Genomic DNA, 18,241 nt, shown 5'->3' with positions numbered 1-18,241 from the left:
GAGCATTTACTTTAGAATACCTGTAACTGTAGGAAAGATAAATCTTAATTTTTTCTTAGAGCATTTACTTTAGAATACCTGTAACTGTAGGAAAGATAAATCTTAATTTTTTCTTAGAGCATTTACTTTAGAATACCTGTAACTGTGAGTTCTTTCTCTGCCCTTTTGAGATGTATGTAAATCTTTACACCCCCCCCACCCCAACCCCCCCCCCGCTCCGAGGCACGTGGGATCCTCCCGAACCGGGGCACGAACCCGTGTCCCCTGCATCGGCAGGCGGACTCTCAACCACTGCGCCACCAGGGAAGCCCTGTAAATCTTTTTAAAAGGTAAAAAAGCCTCTTGCCAGTTTTACAACCCAGGAATGTGTTTCTCAAGGACCTGGGAGCCGGCTCTTTGAAATATAATCATTAAGAAAGATAGAGCCCGGGCTTCCCTGGTGGCGCAGTGGTTGGGAGTCCGCCTGCCGATGCAGGGGATACGGGTTCGTGCCCCGGTCCGGGAGGATCCCGCGTGCCGCGGAGCGGCTGGGCCCGTGAGCCGTGGCCGCTGGGCCTGCGCGTCCGGAGCCTGTGCTCCGCAACGGGAGAGGCCGCAGCGGTGAGAGGCCCGCGTACCACAAAAAAAAAAAAAAAAAAAAAAAAAAAAAAAAAAAGATAGAGCCCCTGTCTCCCAGTTTCTGCTGGAGGGTAGGAGCCTAACTTCAGCTGGTGCCCAACTCCAATTTGCAAACCTCCCTCCTCTCATAAAGATATGAGAAATTTATTTTTCCTTTGGTTAATGGCAATTAGCAAACCCAGGTGGCTACCCCATTTCCCAGCTGAATTTAGGATGACCCCTGTGTGACAAATAGTGCTGTCAAGTCCTCTTGCTTGAGGACTAGTGATTATCTTGAGAAAATGTATGCAATGAGTTGTATCCGCTTGGCTGTGTAAACAGATACAATTCATCTTTGCAAACTCTTGAGCTGATTGCCTGTGACATTCTGGTTTAATTCTCATCCAATTAAAAAAAAAGTTTTCTTCTTCTACCCTTGTGGAGAGGTTTTCTAGGTTGGCAGGAGATTTTTTTTTTGTGTGTGTGTGTGTGTGCGGTACGCGGGCCTCTCACTGTTGTGGCCTCTCCCGTTGCGGAGCACAGGCTCCGGACGCACAGGCTCCGGAAGCGCAGGCTCAGCGGCCAAGGCTCGCGGGCCCAGCCTCTCCGCGGCATGTGGGATCCTCCCGGACCGGGGCATGAACCCGTATCCCCTGCATCGGCAGGCAGACTCTCAACCACTGCGCCACCAGGGAAGCCCGAGATTTTGTTTTTAATTACATTTCTGCAACAGGGGTTACTTTTTTCTGAGGTCTTGTTCCCCATGTCCCACAGTTCTCTGTGACTCCCTCGGTAACCTTGGCCACCGTGCCCTAATGGTCATTTCTCAAGTCTCCATCACTAGAATGGGAACTCTTTTTTTTTTTTTTTTTCCTGGCCTCGCCGTGCAGCATGCGGGATCTTATTTCCCCCACCAGGGATCGAACCTATGACCCCTGCAGTGGAAGCGCGGTGTCCCAACCACTGGGCCGCCAGGGAAGTCCCTAGAATGGGAACTCTTTGAGGATGGACTGAACCTGGTCATTTTGGAAACCCCGCTGCCAGCACAGGGCCTAGATGCTAGGTGAGGGCTGGCTGAATGAAGGAATTAAGGAAAGAATAAATAAATGAATGATTCTAAGGAGTAACCCTCCCCTCCCACCGTCCCCGATTTCTAGGGCTCTGAAAAGAAAAAGAACAGAGATTCAGGCACACTCAAGAGTTTCTCAAAACCAAGCCAAACCAAATATAAACCAGTTTAAGAGACTGAAATTATAGGAAACCAGTACAAAAAGCTAGTGGGCAGGGCTTGAAAAAGCATTCTCTGGCCTTTGAAGTGGGAGGCCCAGCCCATGGAAATTGGGGGGATGGGGGAGGGATGCTAGGGGCCAGAGATAGGGGGACACTGGGAGACTTGCTGCCTTTCCTGGGGCTGGGAGTTTTTTAGTGAAGGGCTTACTGACCTCCTCTTCTCTGGATAGCTCAGGCTTATCAAGAAGCAGACCCAGGTGGGGAGTTCTAGGAAGCCCTAGAAACCCCCAAGACCCTCCACCCCACTGACCCGGAGCCCCTGCAGGAGAGGGAAGTCAAGCAGTGTCTCAAAGATACAGTCATCCTCCGGGTTTGGGACTAGGGGCTCTGGGGTCCCTAGGGGGCTGGTCTGGAACCAGAGGTTCTCATAGGACTTGGGGCTGGGGGTGAGGCCCCCCAAGAGGGGCTGAGTGGAGTCACAGCGGAGGTAGTGCCCAGGCCCTGGGCCTGTGGGGCTGCCCAGCACCTGCACGTAAAGGACCTGGTCACTGGTGCCAGACTGGGGCTGGGGCTGCGTACAAGGTACTCTTGGGTCCCCCTGGAGCACATAGGCCTGGACCAGGCTGGGGAGGCCACAGGTCCCTGAGCTGTCATTGGACTCCCATGGTCCTGGCTTCTTCTCTTCCTCCTCCAGCACCGTGATCTTGGTGATGGGTGGCATGCTGGAGTCCCGAAGGCTGGGCATCTGGAAGGTATCCTGGACATAAAGATGTGGGGTGAGGGCCTGGTTCATTTCAGATATCTGCCCCAGCCACTTTCTGCTGCTCTTTGCTGTAACTCAAAGGGTTACTCAGAGGATGCAAAGCATCTCATATGTTCCTGACACGTGTTTTGTGCTCTTCAGACTTAGCGTGGTGAATCTCCCCAACGTTTCTGCATGGGATTAGTCCCATTTCACAGTGAGGTGACTGAGGTTTTGAATGGGTAGAGCAGGGGTTCGCACTCAGGTCTGCTTTGCTCCAAAGAGGTGAAGTGATGGGAAGGCCTGAGTACTCATCCTCAGAGGGGTATCCCTTCACTTTGAGCCTGGGGTGGGAGCCTAACCCCCAGCCCCATTTCCCTCTCCCTCCAGTGTTCTCACCTCCGTTGTGGTGGTAGGCACCCAGGAACCCAGGCTGCTGTGGGCTGGGTCTGGAACACTTGGCCAGAGGGGATTCTTCCTGCTGGAGAAGGGGGCAGGTGAAGGCCGCCAGGTCAGGCATGCCCTCCCATCTGTCCATCCTTTCTTCCACCTACTCCCAGAAGCTGAGGGGACGACCCCTTCACGTAGAGAGGAGAAGATGGAGGGCCTGACCCCCAGACCTGGGTCCTGAGGCCTGGCAAGGCTGAGAGGAGCCTAGACTGGCTCACTCAGGCCTGTACTTCCCTATAGGCAGGGTTAGTTGGGTGTCAGGTCTCTCAGAAGGACTCACCTGGGTCTGCAGCAGAGCTGGGCAGCCCCACAGAGGCAGATGAGCAAGACCAGGAGGCTGAAGAGGCCCAGGAGGATGTGCAGCTCAGACTCCTCTAGAGTGAGGGGAAAGCCAGGATAGGCAAGAGTGCACGTAGGTAAGGCTGGGTCTCCTCCTTCAGACTGGGATCCAAGGGCAGGGCTGGGCTTCCTCCCTCAGACTGGGATCCAAGGGCTGGGCTGGGTGGGTGTCCTGCCTCAGACTATGCTCCAAGGGCAGGGCTGGGTCTCCTCCCTCAAATCAGGGGATCCATGCAAGGCTTATCTACTTGCAAAATGGAGATCCTTTGGGTGAGGCACCCTCCCAACAGCCTTGTCCTGCCATCCCCCTTCTCCCCTTACCTAGGGCCAAGGTCATCAGGGTGAGGCTTGTGCTGTTGGTGGCCCACGCCAGGCTGGCAGCCATGAGGTGGACATGGTACAAGCTGGAGGGCTCCAGGCCACGGAGGACAAAGCTATGGGAGGAGGCGTTCAGGACAGTGGCTATGGGAGGAGAGGAGAATGGTGAGTCTGGGTTGGCTGCTGAGCCTCCCCAAGGCTTCTGAACCCGCCCTCCCTGGCCTTCTGGGGCTGTGGGGCACTGAGGATAGACTCACAGAAGGACCGGTCCTGAGCATTGGTCCAGAAGATAGTGTAGTGCGTAAGGGGACTCTTCCCCAGCTCAGGGGCCTCGGGTACCCACTCCAACTGGGCCCAAGTCTTGCCAATGTGCCTTAGATGCAGCTCTGGGCCATGGGAGGGGGCTGCCAGAAGAGAGAGGTACAGTGGCTGACAGGGAGCAGGGTGGCGGGGAGAGCCCAGTTGGACTTCTTGTGGCTCCCCAGACCCAAGAACTGGGACACTTTGTGGGGGTGGGTGATAGAAGAGAGTCCAGGGGGACTTACGTCCAAGCCTCATTATCCCAGGAACTTTCCCTGAATCCCACCGACTGCTAATAAGTTGTTGAGCTGGGATTTGAACCTGCTCCTCTTTGACTCCAAAGCCTCGCTCCCTGATTTCTGCCAGGCCTGATTTTGTCTGGTTCATTATATGATTTCTACCACTGACTCTCTTAAGTTTATGCCAGGTCCTCAGTTTAATTTCTGTCACACGTGACACCTGCTCAGTTTTTGCCAGACTTGCTCCCTGAATTCTGCTGTTCTCACTGCCCAATTTCTCTTACCCCACCACCTGACTTCTTTCCAGCTGCAGGGGTCCAGTGTAAGCCAGAGGTAATCTTAGGATTGGGAGAGACCCTCTTCTGGGCCAGAGGTAGGGGAGGAAGAAAATGTTCCCTCGTATTCCTGATTTTGGGGGCCTAGACAGGCCTTGAGAGAGGGGAGGGGATTCTGAGAAAAGGCTTGGTGGCTGACGAACCCATCTCTTGGGAGTAAGCATAGATGTGCTGGGAGGGTCCTTTGGTGTCCTGGTACAGGGGGGTCACAGTGATCTCGTAGAGCTGAAAGGGCCTGATGTTCTCTGTAGAGAGAAAATAGGGTCGACACCCTGGTTAGGGGCTAGCCTCTGATGAAGGTGGGGGCTAACCTCAGACTTCAGGGATAACCTGGGCCTCATTCTGCAGGGCTGGCCTCTGCAGTCTCTTCTTCGGACCATTTGGTGCGGGTAAGGGGCAAAGAGTGGAAGAGAGAGCTAGGAAGGTGGCAGAGTCAGGGCTGGAAACAGAGGCTCCAGTTAGACTGCAGGATGGACTTCCTGATTCTGAGGATCTGAGATGAGAACAGTGAAAGAACAGGAAAGACTGGGGAATCTGCTTCTTTAGGGTGGTTCAGCTCGCCCCTTGCCTACTGTCAGGCAGGTAAAATGTGCCCCCCTCTCCTGGGCCCTGCCCACTTGCCCAGACCCCCAGGCCTGCCTCACCCTGCAGCAGGGTCCCTGCAATGCTTCCATTATGCTCCATCCTCCAGGTCTTAGGGCTGCCGCTGGGGCTGGGGGGACCGAGGCCCCACTCAATGACATAGCCCCGAGGCTGAGGGCTGGGGGGCTCCCAGCCCACCCAGAGGCTGTGAGGGTCTCGAGCCATGGTGTGGAGTCTGCCCAGGGGTGGGCCTGGAGACAGAGTAGGAGACGATGACATGAAGATGAAAAGAATGCAGGCCCTGGAGCCAGATGCCTGGGTTCAATCTGGCCTTTGCTACTTACAAGCTGGGTGACCTTGGATAAGTCAACATCTGAGCCTCAGTTTCCTCATCTGTAAGGTGGAAACGATGATAAAAGTTGCTACCTCGTAGGGTCATGGTGCAGATTAAATGAGGTGGTACATGAAACAGGCCTGGCATGGAGTAGTGCTTGGTGATGATGAAAGCTAACCCTGTGTGGTTCTCGGTGTATATTAATTCACGGAGTCTGCTGACAGTCCCATGTGGGGCACAACTACGGTCCCCAACTTAGCAATGAGAAAACGGAGACAGGGAGGTTAAGTAACTTGCCTAGGGTCACATGGCCGGGAAATGGGAATATTAGCTATTGTTATTGTGAGTCTCACTTCATGAGGATCCATGTTCAGGGGCACCTGGGGTTGGTAGTGGCTGATCCCCTGAGAATGAGCAGTTAACTCAGGGACTGTGTTCTAGCTGGAAGAACTTAGGGCTTTCTTTCCCATTTCCTTGGCAGAATAGACTGTGTGTGTGTAGGCACTACCACCGGCTTAACCTGGTCTGGTTAATGATAATAATAATAATAGCTAACACACATGGAGCAGTTTCTTTGTGCCAGGCACATGTCTTAGCTCGTAATCTTCACAGCGATGCTTTGAGTTATACACTGTATCATCCCCATTTGCTAGATGAGTAAACTGAGGCCAGGGAGGGTAAGTAACTTGCCCAGATCACACTGCTAGCAAGTGACAGGGCTAGATTTGAACCCAGGCAGTCTAGCCTCCGAATTTACATGCTTAACCATCATGCTCTACTAGCTGCTGGCCCCCTTTACCTCCGCTCTCCAAGAAGACCACTGGGGTAGGATGAGAGGTCCCAGCTGTGTTGTAGGCCTCAAGGGTCACCTCCCGGGCTTCTGAAGGCAGTTGGAAGGTACAGTTTAGCTCCGTGGTGTTGCAGAGCATTGGGTCTGCCCCAGCCTGGTCTGAGGGTCTCCAGGAGACCAGGTACCCTTGGATCTGCCCACTGTCTTCCTCCAGGGGCACTGGCTGCAGTGGGCATAGGGGGAAAACGATAAGGGGATGCCCAGCTCATCTGGAGTGGGGGAGAGCTTCTAGATGGGGTGGCCATGTCCCAAGAACTGAGCCCCCCAGGCTGGGAGCCAGCCCTCCTCCCTCTCTCCCTTCTTCCCTCTGTGCTGGGTCCTAGGAGGGAGGGAAGGAAAAAGCAAGTCGGTGTATGCAGCAGGCACCAAACTAGATAAGTCCTCCACTGTAGTCTCTCCAGAAGGGTACTACGCAGCTTCCTAGGCACATGCAAAGTGCATGCAAATCACCTACAAATGCATCCAAGCCTCCCAGATCTGTTGGAGTCCTGAGCCCCAGCTTGCAGGGGTCTGTTTGGATTGAAAGAGGTGGAGGGATGGCCTTCAGAGGGGGTTACCTGCCAGAACAGCTGCACGTCCACCGTCCTGGGGTCCAGCTGCCTCTGCCGCCACCATGTGTCCAGTCTGACAATGGGGGCTGTGGATGGAGCAGGAAGAGAGGGTCAGGGAGGGCCCTGGAGGCCAGATTGGGTCCTGATGGCTGCTCCCAGCCTGTCACCACCCACTTACCCCGTTGTGTGGTGGTCAGCTCCAGGCTGGGGCTCCAGTTGCTCCAGTGGCCAGGCAGGCGCCAGCGGGTGCAGCGCATCTGCAAGGCGTAGGCTGTGGATGGGAGGAGCCCGCATAGCTCATACTGGAGGGTCCTGGAGGGCAGGGCGCCCACCTGGTGGGGGGGCGTGGCTCTGAGCCTGGATCTCTGTTGCCCTTCGGTGCCAGCTCAACTTACCTTGCCCTCAGCCAGCCCCACCCCAGTCACCTGAGGTTGCCCTCCGCCTCACCAGGTCCCAGCTGGCTTCTCCAAGCCGAGGCTGGTGGCGCAGCTCACACTTCTGATCTATGTGTAGGCTTGGCTTCCAGGTCTCCCAGCGCAAGCTCAGGCAGCCTGGCTGGGGCGGGGCCACCTCAGGGCTGGGCCCCAGGGCCCACAGTGTGGGGGGCTCCAGTTTCACTGCAAAGAGAGGGGTCGTCAGACCCTTTCTCTGATCAGTCCTATCGGGCTCTATCCTAGCTAGCTTCCACTTGTCTCCCTGTCTGTGGTTCCATTTCTTCTCTGGGTCTCCATTTATGGGATCTCTGTGTCTTTCTGTTTCTCTCTGTGTCTCTTCATCTCTATGTCATCCTGTTTCTGCAGGTCTGTCTCTGTATATGTGTCTGTTTCTCTCTCTGTTTCACACTCTTGCCCCAGGGCCTTTGCACTGGTTGTTCTCTCTGCCTGGAGCACTTACCTTCTGGATATCCAGTGGCTTGCTCCCTCATTTCCTCCAAGGATCTTCTCAAATGTCACCTTCTCAGTGAGGCCTTCCCTGACCACCTTTCTGAAATAGCAATAGCCCCCTCTCCCCATCGCGTCCCCCTGCTCAGTTTCCTCATCGTGCTTGCCATTACCCGACATTCTATTTTGTTTATTTTGCCCACTAGAATGTGCCATTTCAGGGGCAAGAGTTTTGCCTTTTCGTTTACTGCCGTATCCCCAGCACCTAGAACGGCGCCTAGCGCAGAGTGGGCACTTCAAGAAACTTGCTGAAAGAATTAATGAGTGTATCTCTTTGCCTCTGTGTTTCTTCCACGTCCTTGTCTGGGTCTCCACGGCTCTGTCTAGGACTGCATCCACTTTGTTTTTCTCTGTCCTCTTCCTCTACCTCTAGGTCTTCCAGCGTCTCATTGTCTGTCGCTGGGTCTGTGTCTCCCTCCCCATGCCTCTCTGTGTCCGCCCATGGTGGGGGCCGCTCCCCTCCCCCACACTCAGTGTCACCCACCGACGTCCATGGGGACAAGGCACAGCTTCTGGGACACGCTGGTTCCCAGCGCGTTCTTGGCCTGCACCCAGATGCCCATATTCTGGTACAGCTGTAGGTGTTTGCGGGGGATGGAGCAGTGGCTCTGTCCGTCCTCAGGCACGCAGTCGCGGATGGAGTCCTCCTGGCTCTGGCAGTTGCCCCGGCTCCTGCCAACAGGCCAGGCTGGGGTGTCAAGCGGGTGAAGAAAGCGAGGATCCCTTCTCCCTCCCCTCCTTGGCTCTGGCTCCCCCACCCCTACGGTCCTACCCATGCTCTGTCCCAGGACCCAAAGGAATGGGGCCTGGCATAGAGACCCCTACTCACTTGAAGCTCTTCAGGGTGAAGTTGGTGGACAGGTGGGTGTTGGGGCCTGGCTCCCACTGGCAGGTGAGGCTGTTGGTTGTGAGGTTCATGAGGCAGGACAGGTTGTGGGGTGTGGCGGGAGGGTCTGTGTATGGGGTGGGGAGAGTGAGGGCTTCAGGTAAGACCACTCAGAAAACTTCTACTGGGACCACTTGGCCTCGTTTCCTTGCCCTGGGTCATTCCCTTGTCTCCATGCAGGGTGACCCCAGAGGGACAGCCCTGGGGAAAAGCTAAGTTACAGGCACATACAGGGATAAGTACCACAGAGTCTCCAACCCTCTCAACTCTGCCCCCTTTGACAGTAACAGTGTAGCATCTGGTTTTCATCCTGGTTCTGCCATTCATTAGCAGTGTGATCTTGAAGTCACCTAACGGCTCTGTGCCTCAGTTTCCTCATCTGAAAAATGGGGGTAATGGTAACATACCTACCCCCTAGGGTTCTTGTGAGGGCTGAGTGACTTACTATGTATACAGTGCTCAGAGCAGTGCCTGGCATATAGTGAGTGCTCTGTAGTGTTAGCTTTCACTATTGTTGATTCTTAAATGAGAACCTTGGTCTTTCTTTGTTTTTAGTTATGCATTGGCTTGGCACATATCCATCCTTCTCAGTTTGAACCGAAGGCTGAGACTGGGGTAGGGGAGAAGCTGGGAGCAAGCCCAGCTCCTAGAGACTATCCTCCCTGGAGACACCCTCCTATGGCTGGAGGCTTGGGCTTACTCGGCAGCCATGTGGAGTAGTGGTTACTATACTGGCTTTCGAGCCACACTGCCTGTTATAAATCTTGGCTGCATCCTTATTAGTTTGTGACCTTTAGCATGTCACTTACCCTCCCCGAGCCTCGGTTTCCTCATCTGCAAAATGGGGCTAAATGACACTACCCACCGGTAGGGAAGATGACATGATATTGTGCCTTCCAAGTGCTTATTGAGCAGGAGCTCAAGAAAGAATAGTTCTTATTAGTATTGGCAGGAGGGCATTGGAGGCAGAGTGGAGTGGGTGGATGGCTGCAGGGACTCACAGCCTGCCTGTAGCTCAGCCTGGTCCAGGATCTGCAGGCTGTTGCCCCAGTGCAGGCAGCAGGAGAGAAGGGCCCGAGAGCGGTTGAGGTGGGGCAAGGTGATGGTGGACTGCAGGGTCCCATTCGGCAGGTACTGCTGCCTCTTCCCGGGCTGAAGCTCTGCTTCCAACTTCCATACAATGTGCGATTCCGAGTCCAGGTGGCTGCAGTTCTGGCTGATGATGCAGGAGGCTGTGATGGGATCCCCCAGGCGGACGACGGGGGCTGAGAGGCTGATGTGCCCACACTGCTCCAGGCCTGGGGTGGAAGAGAAGGGGCCATAAGTGACTCCTCTGCCTGGCAGAGCCGGGCTCCTAGACTCAGTACCCCTAGACTCTGTGCCTTTGCCTTCATGCTTTACCTCCAGACGTGTCGCTGGAATGGGGAGGATGTGTATGGGGACTGTGAGAGGCTCTGGGGGTGAGACCAAGATAGCGGTGTGTGGGTAAATGTTTATCAGCTGGCTATACAGAGAGAAACAGATTCTGGTTTGTAGCCTGGGCTGCTTTCCCTGGTGTGAATATTCCCACCGTGGCTGATTTCAAGCTACCAGTGTGACATCACTGAATGTGAACCTGGGAAGAGATGTACACAATCAGCGCTTGCAAGCCAACCCCAGCACACCACCAGATGGGAGATTAGTCCCCTCCCCAGCAGTGGTGAAACAATGGTTAGAATGATAGGAACCCCACAGCCACAGCAATCTTTTCAGATTTCAAATCTGATGGTTACCCCATCTTGATCTTAGCACCTCAATGGCACGTTATTCCTCTGAAAGGCAGTATGGTATGATGGATAAGAGCATGGATGTTGGAACTAGACTGCCTAGGTTTAGAGCCTGGTTCTATTGCTTATTAATTATGTGACCTTGATGTGTCACTGAGACTTTCTGTGCCTCAGTTTTCTCATCTGTAAAATGGGGATTAAAAAAGTCCCTACCTTAGTTTTGCTGGAAGGATTAGATGTGAGAACACGTGTAAGGCACTTAGAACAGTGCCTGGCATGTAAATATTTGCTGCCCTGATTAGGATAAAGACTCAGATCCTTCTCACAGCCCTTGTGGCCTGGCCCCTACCTAACCCTCCTGGTTCCAGCTCAGACCATCCTTTTCCAGCTCCCATCACTCTGGCCTTCTTGCTATTTCTTGAAAACGCCATGCTCCCTCCAATCTCCGGATGTTTGTACCTGCTGATCCTTTTGGAGGTGCTCCTTTTCTTGTCTCCCACCCCTCCTTCACCTGGTTAGCATTTAGGCGTCTTGTGGGGAACCAGACCATGTTCTGACCAACCAGACCAGGCCAAGCCCCTTGAACTTTCCCAAAGCTCTTATTATCCTTCATAATTATGGAGTCATGTGATTATTTGCTTGTTTGTCCCCCAAACTAGACCGTGGGTTTTGTGAGGCCAGAGACCTTGGCTGTTTCACTCATTGCTGCATTCCCAGCACCTAGCACAGAGCAGGCCCTTGGTGGATACATATGGAATAAACGAGTAAGCACTGCACTTTGCCCACGATGCCTTCTCTCCTCTCCCAGGTGTTCTTCAGCCCATTTTGCTGATGGGGATGGTGAGCCCTTAAGAGGAGGAGCAATTTGTTTAGGGTCACAGAGCAAGTTCTTGGAGGCTTCTACTACTCCACAGACTCAGAACTTCAGACTAGAAGGAAACTTGCCAACTGTTTACTTCAAAACTCCACCTGATACTGAGTCCTCCACAGCAAGGCTAGGATGGCCTGTTTTTGTATGGCCTGCCAGCTAAGAACATTTTTTGTATGTCTGAAGGGTTGAAAACCAAACCAAACATAAAACAAACAAGAACATGCAACAGAGACTGTATGTGGCCTGAAAAGCTGAACATTACATCAGACAAAGTTTGCCGACCCCTGCTGTGCCTTGGCTTGCATACCCCCAGAGATGGGAGGCTCTCCACCTATCAAGATAGAGTTTCCATAGTCTGGAGAGCTCTGCCTGGGATTCTTTTTATTTTATTTTATTTATTTATTTTTTGGTCATGCCATGTGGCATGCGGGATCTTAGTTTCATGATGAGGGATCAGACCCGTGCCCCCTGCAGTGGAAGCGTAGAGTCCTAACCACTGGACTGCCAGGGAATTCCCTGGGATTCTATATTTCAGGATTAAAGCTGCCTCCTTATGTCTTTCACCCTGATCCCTTTGCTGCCCATGAAGGCTGCACAGGACTCAGGGGTTCCTTCTGACAACATGGCACAGATTTTCAGACAAGACCTGGGTCTACCCCACCTTCTCCGGGCTGGCCAGCCCAGATCCTCTCACTTTTCCTCAGAGGTGGTGGTTTGCCTACAGAGGTCTATGCATGGGAGCCTGGCTACCCCACATCTGTGGCCCAGTTGATTCTTTCGCGATTCTCTGGGAGTCCCAGGAGCACTGTGGCAGTGCTGGGGAAATGCCTCCTTCCTCCACCCCCAGCATCTCTCCCTGTGCTCCCCTCTCCCCTTGGCACCCTCACTCCTGGCCACACTCACTTCTGGGCAGCAGCAGGATGATAAGAGCAGCTCCCGCTAGGTTGCAGGCTCCCAGCCCCGCCATAGTGCCGGCTTCGTGCTCACCTGGAGGCAGAGGGGGATGGTTCAGGTCATGGGCTTTGCAGTCAGAGCTGAGCTTAGTCCTTGCTCTGCCACAGTGTGGCTTCGGCCAGGTTACTTGATCTCTCTGAGCCTAGTTTCATTGCAAAATTGAGGTAACAACAGCCTATACTGCATAGGGTTTTGGGAGGAGGACCCAAAATGATACAAGTCAAGGGCTTCACGCGGTGCCTGGCACATAGGAGACAGCTCTGTAAGTGACAGCCACTGTTATTATTCTGTTTGCCTTCCAGGAGAGAGCAGGGAAAGGAGCCACAGGGAACAGTATTCTTCTCAACTTCCATTCTGTCTTAGCTGGGTTCCCCCCACAAAGCAGAGCCTGAGATGAAGGATTGCATGCAGGGAGTTTATTTTGGGAAGATTCCAGGAACAGAGTGAGGGAGTGGGGAGAATGAAATGGGTAAGGAGGGAAAGCCAACACAAGGGTTCGTCATCAAGCCAGTCACATTTATGGACAGCTGGGGCTCGGTCCTGCTGGAACCTTCCAAGGAGCCAAGTTGAACACGCCTCAAGAACTGTCCACCCAAGGGACAATTCATCCCTTGGCTGGCTGAGAGAATGGGAACATTTATTCACCAATTCCTGCCCCCCGTTGGTCAAGGGCTGTCCCTTGAGGTATTAATTCTCTGGCATGTCCCTGTTGCACATGCATGAGTACCAGGCAGGTTCTCCTGGGTGAGCCATGCTCAAAGTCCTTTCCTCTGACGCTGGTGACGTCAGAGACGCTCCCTGGCAGAAAGGGACAACTCCACAGAGTAGCTGAGGACAGTTTACACCTTGGGAAGCTGGCTGCCGCAGAGATGGCTAAAGGGAAGGTGGGCTGGAGGATACCCCCAGTTCTGGGCACAGACCTCTGGAGGCCTTCTGGGGCCAGGCATCCTGTGGTCGTGGCGACAGTGCCCAGATGGAGGGAGCATTAGTTCCCCCTAATTAGTTCATTAGTCTCAGGAAGTATGCATAGGTTTCTACTGCTGGGGTGGGCTTCCAGCCTGTCCACTCTGCTCCCATTGGGGTCTTGGGGCCACACACCTGATCCTCCAGCACTAACTGACGCTCTCGGTGACAGGTCAGTGGGAATCACCAGCCTGTACATACATGAACACATACATGTAGGTGGTGTCTCAGCTGATCCCCTGTGCTCAGAAAGAATTAAACTCCTCTCCCTTTTCTCTCCCTCCAAGACAGAGGTGTGAATAAGAAATGCCCAGATAGCCAAGGCTATTCCTGCCTGCCTGGGTCTTACTTAAACCCCTGGTCTATCCTTAGACCAGTATCAGGAATACTGGTCTAAGGATACTAAAACCAATACTAAGTTGCAGTATCAGGACACCAGGTGAATGCTAGCCCATAAGTCACCTTTTTGCAAATCAAGAAAAAAGCGCCCCTTCCTCTGGACGAACGCAGCCCCACACTAGGACCTGGCAACTAGAGAACAGGCTGAATTTCAACCTCCGCTTGCTGGGCAGCTTTGTGCAGTGAGAAACCTGCAGAGCACCCCAGCCTATCTATCAGTGGTTGGCAACTTTCTTCTTACAGCGTGCCAGTATGAGTATCCACCATGCACACTTGTTGGGGAAGATTTAGCCTCCTTGGCCCAGATCTTGGGACACCGGTGCCCATCTCCATGTATTTTTGATCATATCCCAGCCCTCCTGCCCAGCGAAGTACCACTTCATTCCTCTCCATTGGCTCCTGTCCAGAGAGGGCCATGCAACCTCAAACCCCCAGGGGCCCAGGCATCCTCTCCCAGGGTTGCCAAGCGTTGCCACGTTTGGCATCAGTCCCTGGTCCCCCATGGCAGCCCTGGGTGCTCCCTACCCCAGCTGAGTGGGATCTGGGGCCGGGTAGAGCATGGTCTCACTCTCTGGGGGCCCAGCCCCGAGCCAGACCACCTGGTCTGAACCCCGGCTCTGCCACTTACCAGCTTGGTGACCTTGGACAAGTTACTCCACTTTTCTGAGCCTCAGTTACCCCATCTGTGGAAGAGGGATAACAATAGCACCCACTTCTCAGGGTTGTGGTGAGGATGAAATGAGATGGTCCGTGATAAAAGCACTTAATACGGAGCCTGCACAGAGGAAACACTCAATAACCATGTTATTTTCACGTGCCATTAAGCGGGACACCGCCTCGTGGAATCAGCATAGTTTAGTGCCTCCCTCCCCTGCTTACAGGCTGCGTGGTCACAGCCTCCTAGGACTGCCACCTTGCTTTTGTCTGTGTCACACCGCACATTTCAAAGACCCATTTCTGAGTCCGCTGCTCCTTGGCCCCCCCCAGTCTCCCCTCTTTCTCCAGCCGTCTCGGCTCATTCTCTGGCCTCTCTCTGAGTCCCAGCACACCACGCTGGCCCCTGGGGTCACTGCACTGCACCCCCCCCTTTCTGCTTTCTTCTCCTGTCCCTCCCATCAAACTCAACCTTCTCCAGTTCACACCCCTCTCTCACCTGTTCTTTCTACTCCCCTTCACGTGGAGATTATTTCCATGGAAAGAGGGTTGGGGGGAGGAGGAGGCTGGGAATGAACAAAGGGAGAGGACTTCCCAGATGTGGTTCAGACAGAGAGAGACAAGCGGAAAAAGTAGGAAAGTGAGATACACAGAGCAAAACGATGGAGAGAGACTCACAGAGATAAAGACTGAGGCAGGAGAGAGAAAAGAGCCAGAGACAAGAATGCTGATACACAGAGACCGAGGCACTCAGAGGCCGAGAAGCAAGAGATACCCGAGATTTGAAGATTCAAGAGACAAAGGGAACCGTGAGAGACAAAAAGAGAGGCACAGAGAGACTCTGAGACAGAGAGAAGCTCAGAGGCGTGGCAAGACAGAGAGGGGCTGAGGAGGAAAGAGAGAAGGAGAGTGAAATAGACAGGGATGGAGACCAGGAGCAGTTAAGACATAGGTTCTGAGAGAGAGTGCCGGGGGAGAGGGGCAATGAGTATGCCCTTCCCTGAGTCCAGCCCTTCCTTGAGCCCAGATCAGTGTCCTCAAAGAGATATTTGTCTGTTTGTGACTTCCCCAATGCAAAGAAAAGTAGGGGCACTCTGGGTAAAGTAACTCAGTGTCCCGGGCTCTTGGTTCCAAGGGACAAATCCTAAAGGCAGGAGCTCTGCTCCCAGGCCCCCTGCATACGCACGCCCTCGACAGAGCTGGGGGAGTGTAACCGGCCCTCCAGGGTCCCCTCGAGCTCAAGGCCCAGCCCTCCCTGGGGCTCCCCTACTCACCCTGGAGCCTTCGGCCGGGCGCCCGCCTGGCCTCCCTGGTCTCTGCTCTCCTCTTCAAGGCAAGTTCCTGAAAACAGCCACTGCCCGGCTGCTCTCCCCAGCCCTGTCGTTAATGGCTCGGCCTCTGACAGGCGCAGGGGCTGCGGATTGCAACACCTGCCCAGCCTCCTTCCCGCCCTTGCATTGTCGAAGCTGGCACGGGCAGCCCCTTCCTCCCAGGAAGGAGCCTAGGAGGGAAGCTGGTGGGGCCCGGGCAGCCTTCCTGCCTCGGGGGTCTTAAAGGGGCAGAGAGGGATGTGGCAACGTTGTCCCCCTCCTCTGCCTCCGGATTTCCTGACCTCAAAGCTCTGAGGCTGGCAGGGCCCAGGCTCCAACCCGCCTGGGTGCCATTCCCATGCCCCCGCAACCCCCTGCCCTTGGGGAGCATCACTTGGAGACAGACCCTGGCTCCAAGGCTCCCTCGGCTCTAAGCCTCTTTTTAGCACTAGCCTTGGGGCCCTGATCCTCCCAATATGCAGAGGGGCGTCCTCCAGGTTACAGGGAATTCTGTAACACAGTACCTTCCTCCCCACTCTCTCTGCATGGCATGTTCCTTACTGTTGCCCAAAGGCCACACAGACAGAGGAATGCGGACTCTGGGGACAAGGCAGGGGATTGTCTGTGAGGCTCTGGTCTTCACGGGCTCACTAGAGATTAGTAATGTTAACTCACAGTGATTCTGCCAAACTGAATATTGGTTCATTGAGTGAAACAGACTACATTTTATGTCTTTCACAATTCCTCTGCAATTGTTTACAAATAATTTTCTGTGCATTTTTCTAAAGGGGGTTCAGACTGTTCACAGTTTATTGGGTTTATGATGCAATAAAGATTAGGTACCCACAGAGTAGCAGAGTGTCTATAACATACGATCCTTTTTAGAAAAAGTGGGTTTCTGAGTCTGTTGTGATAGGGCAGACCTGGGCTCCAGTTCTCGTTCCAGAACGAAATAGCCAACTGTCTGCAGCAACCTCCCCGAGGTGTCCCAGAAGGCTCAGGTGCTCAACAAATCCCATTGACTCTTCTTTCAAAATATAACCAGAATCCTGGGTAGATAGGTATGCACTGTAAAGTTCAACTTGGCCATATGTTTGGATATTTTCCTGATGAAAAATTGGAAAATATAAATATCACCTATACCAATACCAGCCAGCTCTAAGCCATCCTTTCTCTCACCTGATTTGTTGCAGCGGCCCCTCCCTGGTCTCCTACTTCCATCCTCCTGACCTGTCTATTGTTCCTTCAGCAGCCAGTGTGGTACTGATCAAACAAAAGTCAATTCATGTCATCCTCTGCCCCAAACTCCCAAGGGCTCTCATCTCACTCAAAGTCAAAGCCCTTTCAATGACCTACAAAGCCCTACTCAACCCGGGGTTTCCTCTGATTATTCTCCCCCTTGCTGCTCTGCTCTAGCCAATCTGTTGTCCTTGTTATTTCTTGGACTTGTTAGGCTCCCTCCTGCCTCTGGGCCTTTGCACTTGCTATTTCCTCTGCCTGGACTCTTTTCCCCGAAATCACTCTATGGGTCACTCCCTCCCCTTCTTTGGGTTTTTTGCTCAAATGTCATTTTCTCATTGAGGCCTTCTCTGACCACCCTTAAAAAAAATTGCAACCACCCCTCACTCTCTAGCTTTCTTTCCCCACTAATATTACCCTTTTCACCATCTGACACTGGCTGCCCCCAGCCCCACCTCCCACTAGAATGGAAGCTCCACGAGGGCAAGGGTTTTAGTCTGTTTTGTTTAGAACTTGATCTCCAGGGACTTCCCTGGTGGTGCAGTGGTTAAGAATCCGCCTGCCAGGGCTTCCCTGGTGGCGCAGTGGTTGAGAGTCCGCCTGCCGATGTAGGAGACACGGGTTCATGCCCCGGTCCGGGAAGATCCCACATGCCGCGGAGCGGCTGGGCCCGTGAGCCATGGCCGCTGAGCCTGCGCGTCCGGAGCCTGTGCTCCGCAACGGGAGAGGCCACAGCGGGGAGAGGCCTGCATACCACAAAAAAAAAAAAAAAAAAAACCCACAAGAATCCGCCTGCCAATGCAGGGGACACTGGTTCGAGCCCTGGTCCGGGAAGATCCTACATGTCACGGAGCAACTATAAATAAATAAATAAATAAATAAATAAATAAATAAATAAATAAATAAAATTAAAAAACAAAAACAAAACCAACTTTATCTCCAGGGTTTTCAACACTGTCTGTCGCACAGGGAGCCCTCAATACATAATATTTGTTGAGTGAACGATTGAATGGATGCATCTTCCCTCCACTTCACCAAACCTGTCCCCAGTCCCTGCAAACCTCATCTTGGTAAATTATATCACCCCCAAGTCCCCCAACCCAGGGACCCAGGAGTCATTCTTCACGCCCCTCCCCCACACTGTCACATCCAGTCAGTTCCTAATGAAGGAGAATGAGCCTTTTGTTCATCATTCAGAAAACTTGTTCAAGTAGGTTGCAGGGGCATGATGGTGAGCAAAAGCAGCCCTAGTTTCTGCCTTGATGGAGCTCTCAGGCTTATCAAGAACTCAGAAATTCATCTCCTCTCTCTGCCTTTGTCAGGTCTCCCCACCCCTCACCTGGACACATTGCTTCCTCCCTCCGGGGCTGAACCCCTGTCACCTCCGGCTG

At 53.5% G+C, this 18,241-nt stretch overlaps 1 protein-coding gene across 8 annotated transcripts; it reads right to left on the bottom strand.

Moving 5' to 3' along the window:
* Positions 1-1,472: 1,472 nt before the first annotated feature.
* Positions 1,473-15,826, bottom strand: CSF3R (colony stimulating factor 3 receptor). 8 transcript variants are annotated; one of them, XM_067011313.1, is made up of 17 exons: positions 15,576-15,689; positions 14,276-14,330; positions 12,235-12,318; positions 9,696-9,992; positions 8,638-8,761; positions 8,293-8,480; positions 7,315-7,484; positions 7,046-7,199; positions 6,874-6,953; positions 6,266-6,479; positions 5,195-5,383; positions 4,694-4,795; positions 3,934-4,080; positions 3,680-3,820; positions 3,300-3,393; positions 2,969-3,050; positions 1,473-2,584 (listed from the first exon to the last, which is right to left on the bottom strand). In XM_067011313.1, the coding sequence occupies exons 3-17, from the start codon at positions 12,296-12,298 to the stop codon at positions 2,105-2,107; spliced, it is 2,526 nt and encodes an 841-aa protein (XP_066867414.1). In that variant the 5' UTR covers positions 12,299-12,318; positions 14,276-14,330; positions 15,576-15,689; the 3' UTR covers positions 1,473-2,104. The 8 variants fall into 8 exon arrangements, with proteins under 8 accessions (XP_066867414.1, XP_058903029.1, XP_066867431.1 ...); XM_059047046.2 differs by having other exon boundaries at positions 1,785-2,584; positions 14,276-14,422; positions 15,576-15,694; XM_067011330.1 differs by having other exon boundaries at positions 1,785-2,584; positions 7,046-7,124.
* Between the last annotated feature and the right edge of the window lie 2,415 nt (positions 15,827-18,241).

Source organism: Kogia breviceps, chromosome 1 (genome assembly GCF_026419965.1).
Source record: "Kogia breviceps isolate mKogBre1 chromosome 1, mKogBre1 haplotype 1, whole genome shotgun sequence".
Taxonomy (NCBI): domain Eukaryota; kingdom Metazoa; phylum Chordata; class Mammalia; order Artiodactyla; family Physeteridae; genus Kogia; species Kogia breviceps.
The sequence above is the reverse complement of the archived record's forward strand: the minus strand, read 5'-3'. Positions and strand labels throughout refer to the sequence as shown.

Coding starts and splice junctions, on each gene's coding strand:
- CSF3R (XM_059047046.2), bottom strand. CDS start 12,298: ATGGCGGGGCTGGGAGCCTGCAACCTAGCGGGAGCTGCTCTTATCATC. Junction 9,993..12,234: donor CATCCTGCTGCTGCCCAGAA/GTGAGTGTGGCC, acceptor CTTCCACCCCAG/GCCTGGAGCAGTGTGGGCAC. Junction 3,051..3,299: donor CAGCTCTGCTGCAGACCCAG/GTGAGTCCTTCT, acceptor CCCCTTCTCCAG/CAGGAAGAATCCCCTCTGGC.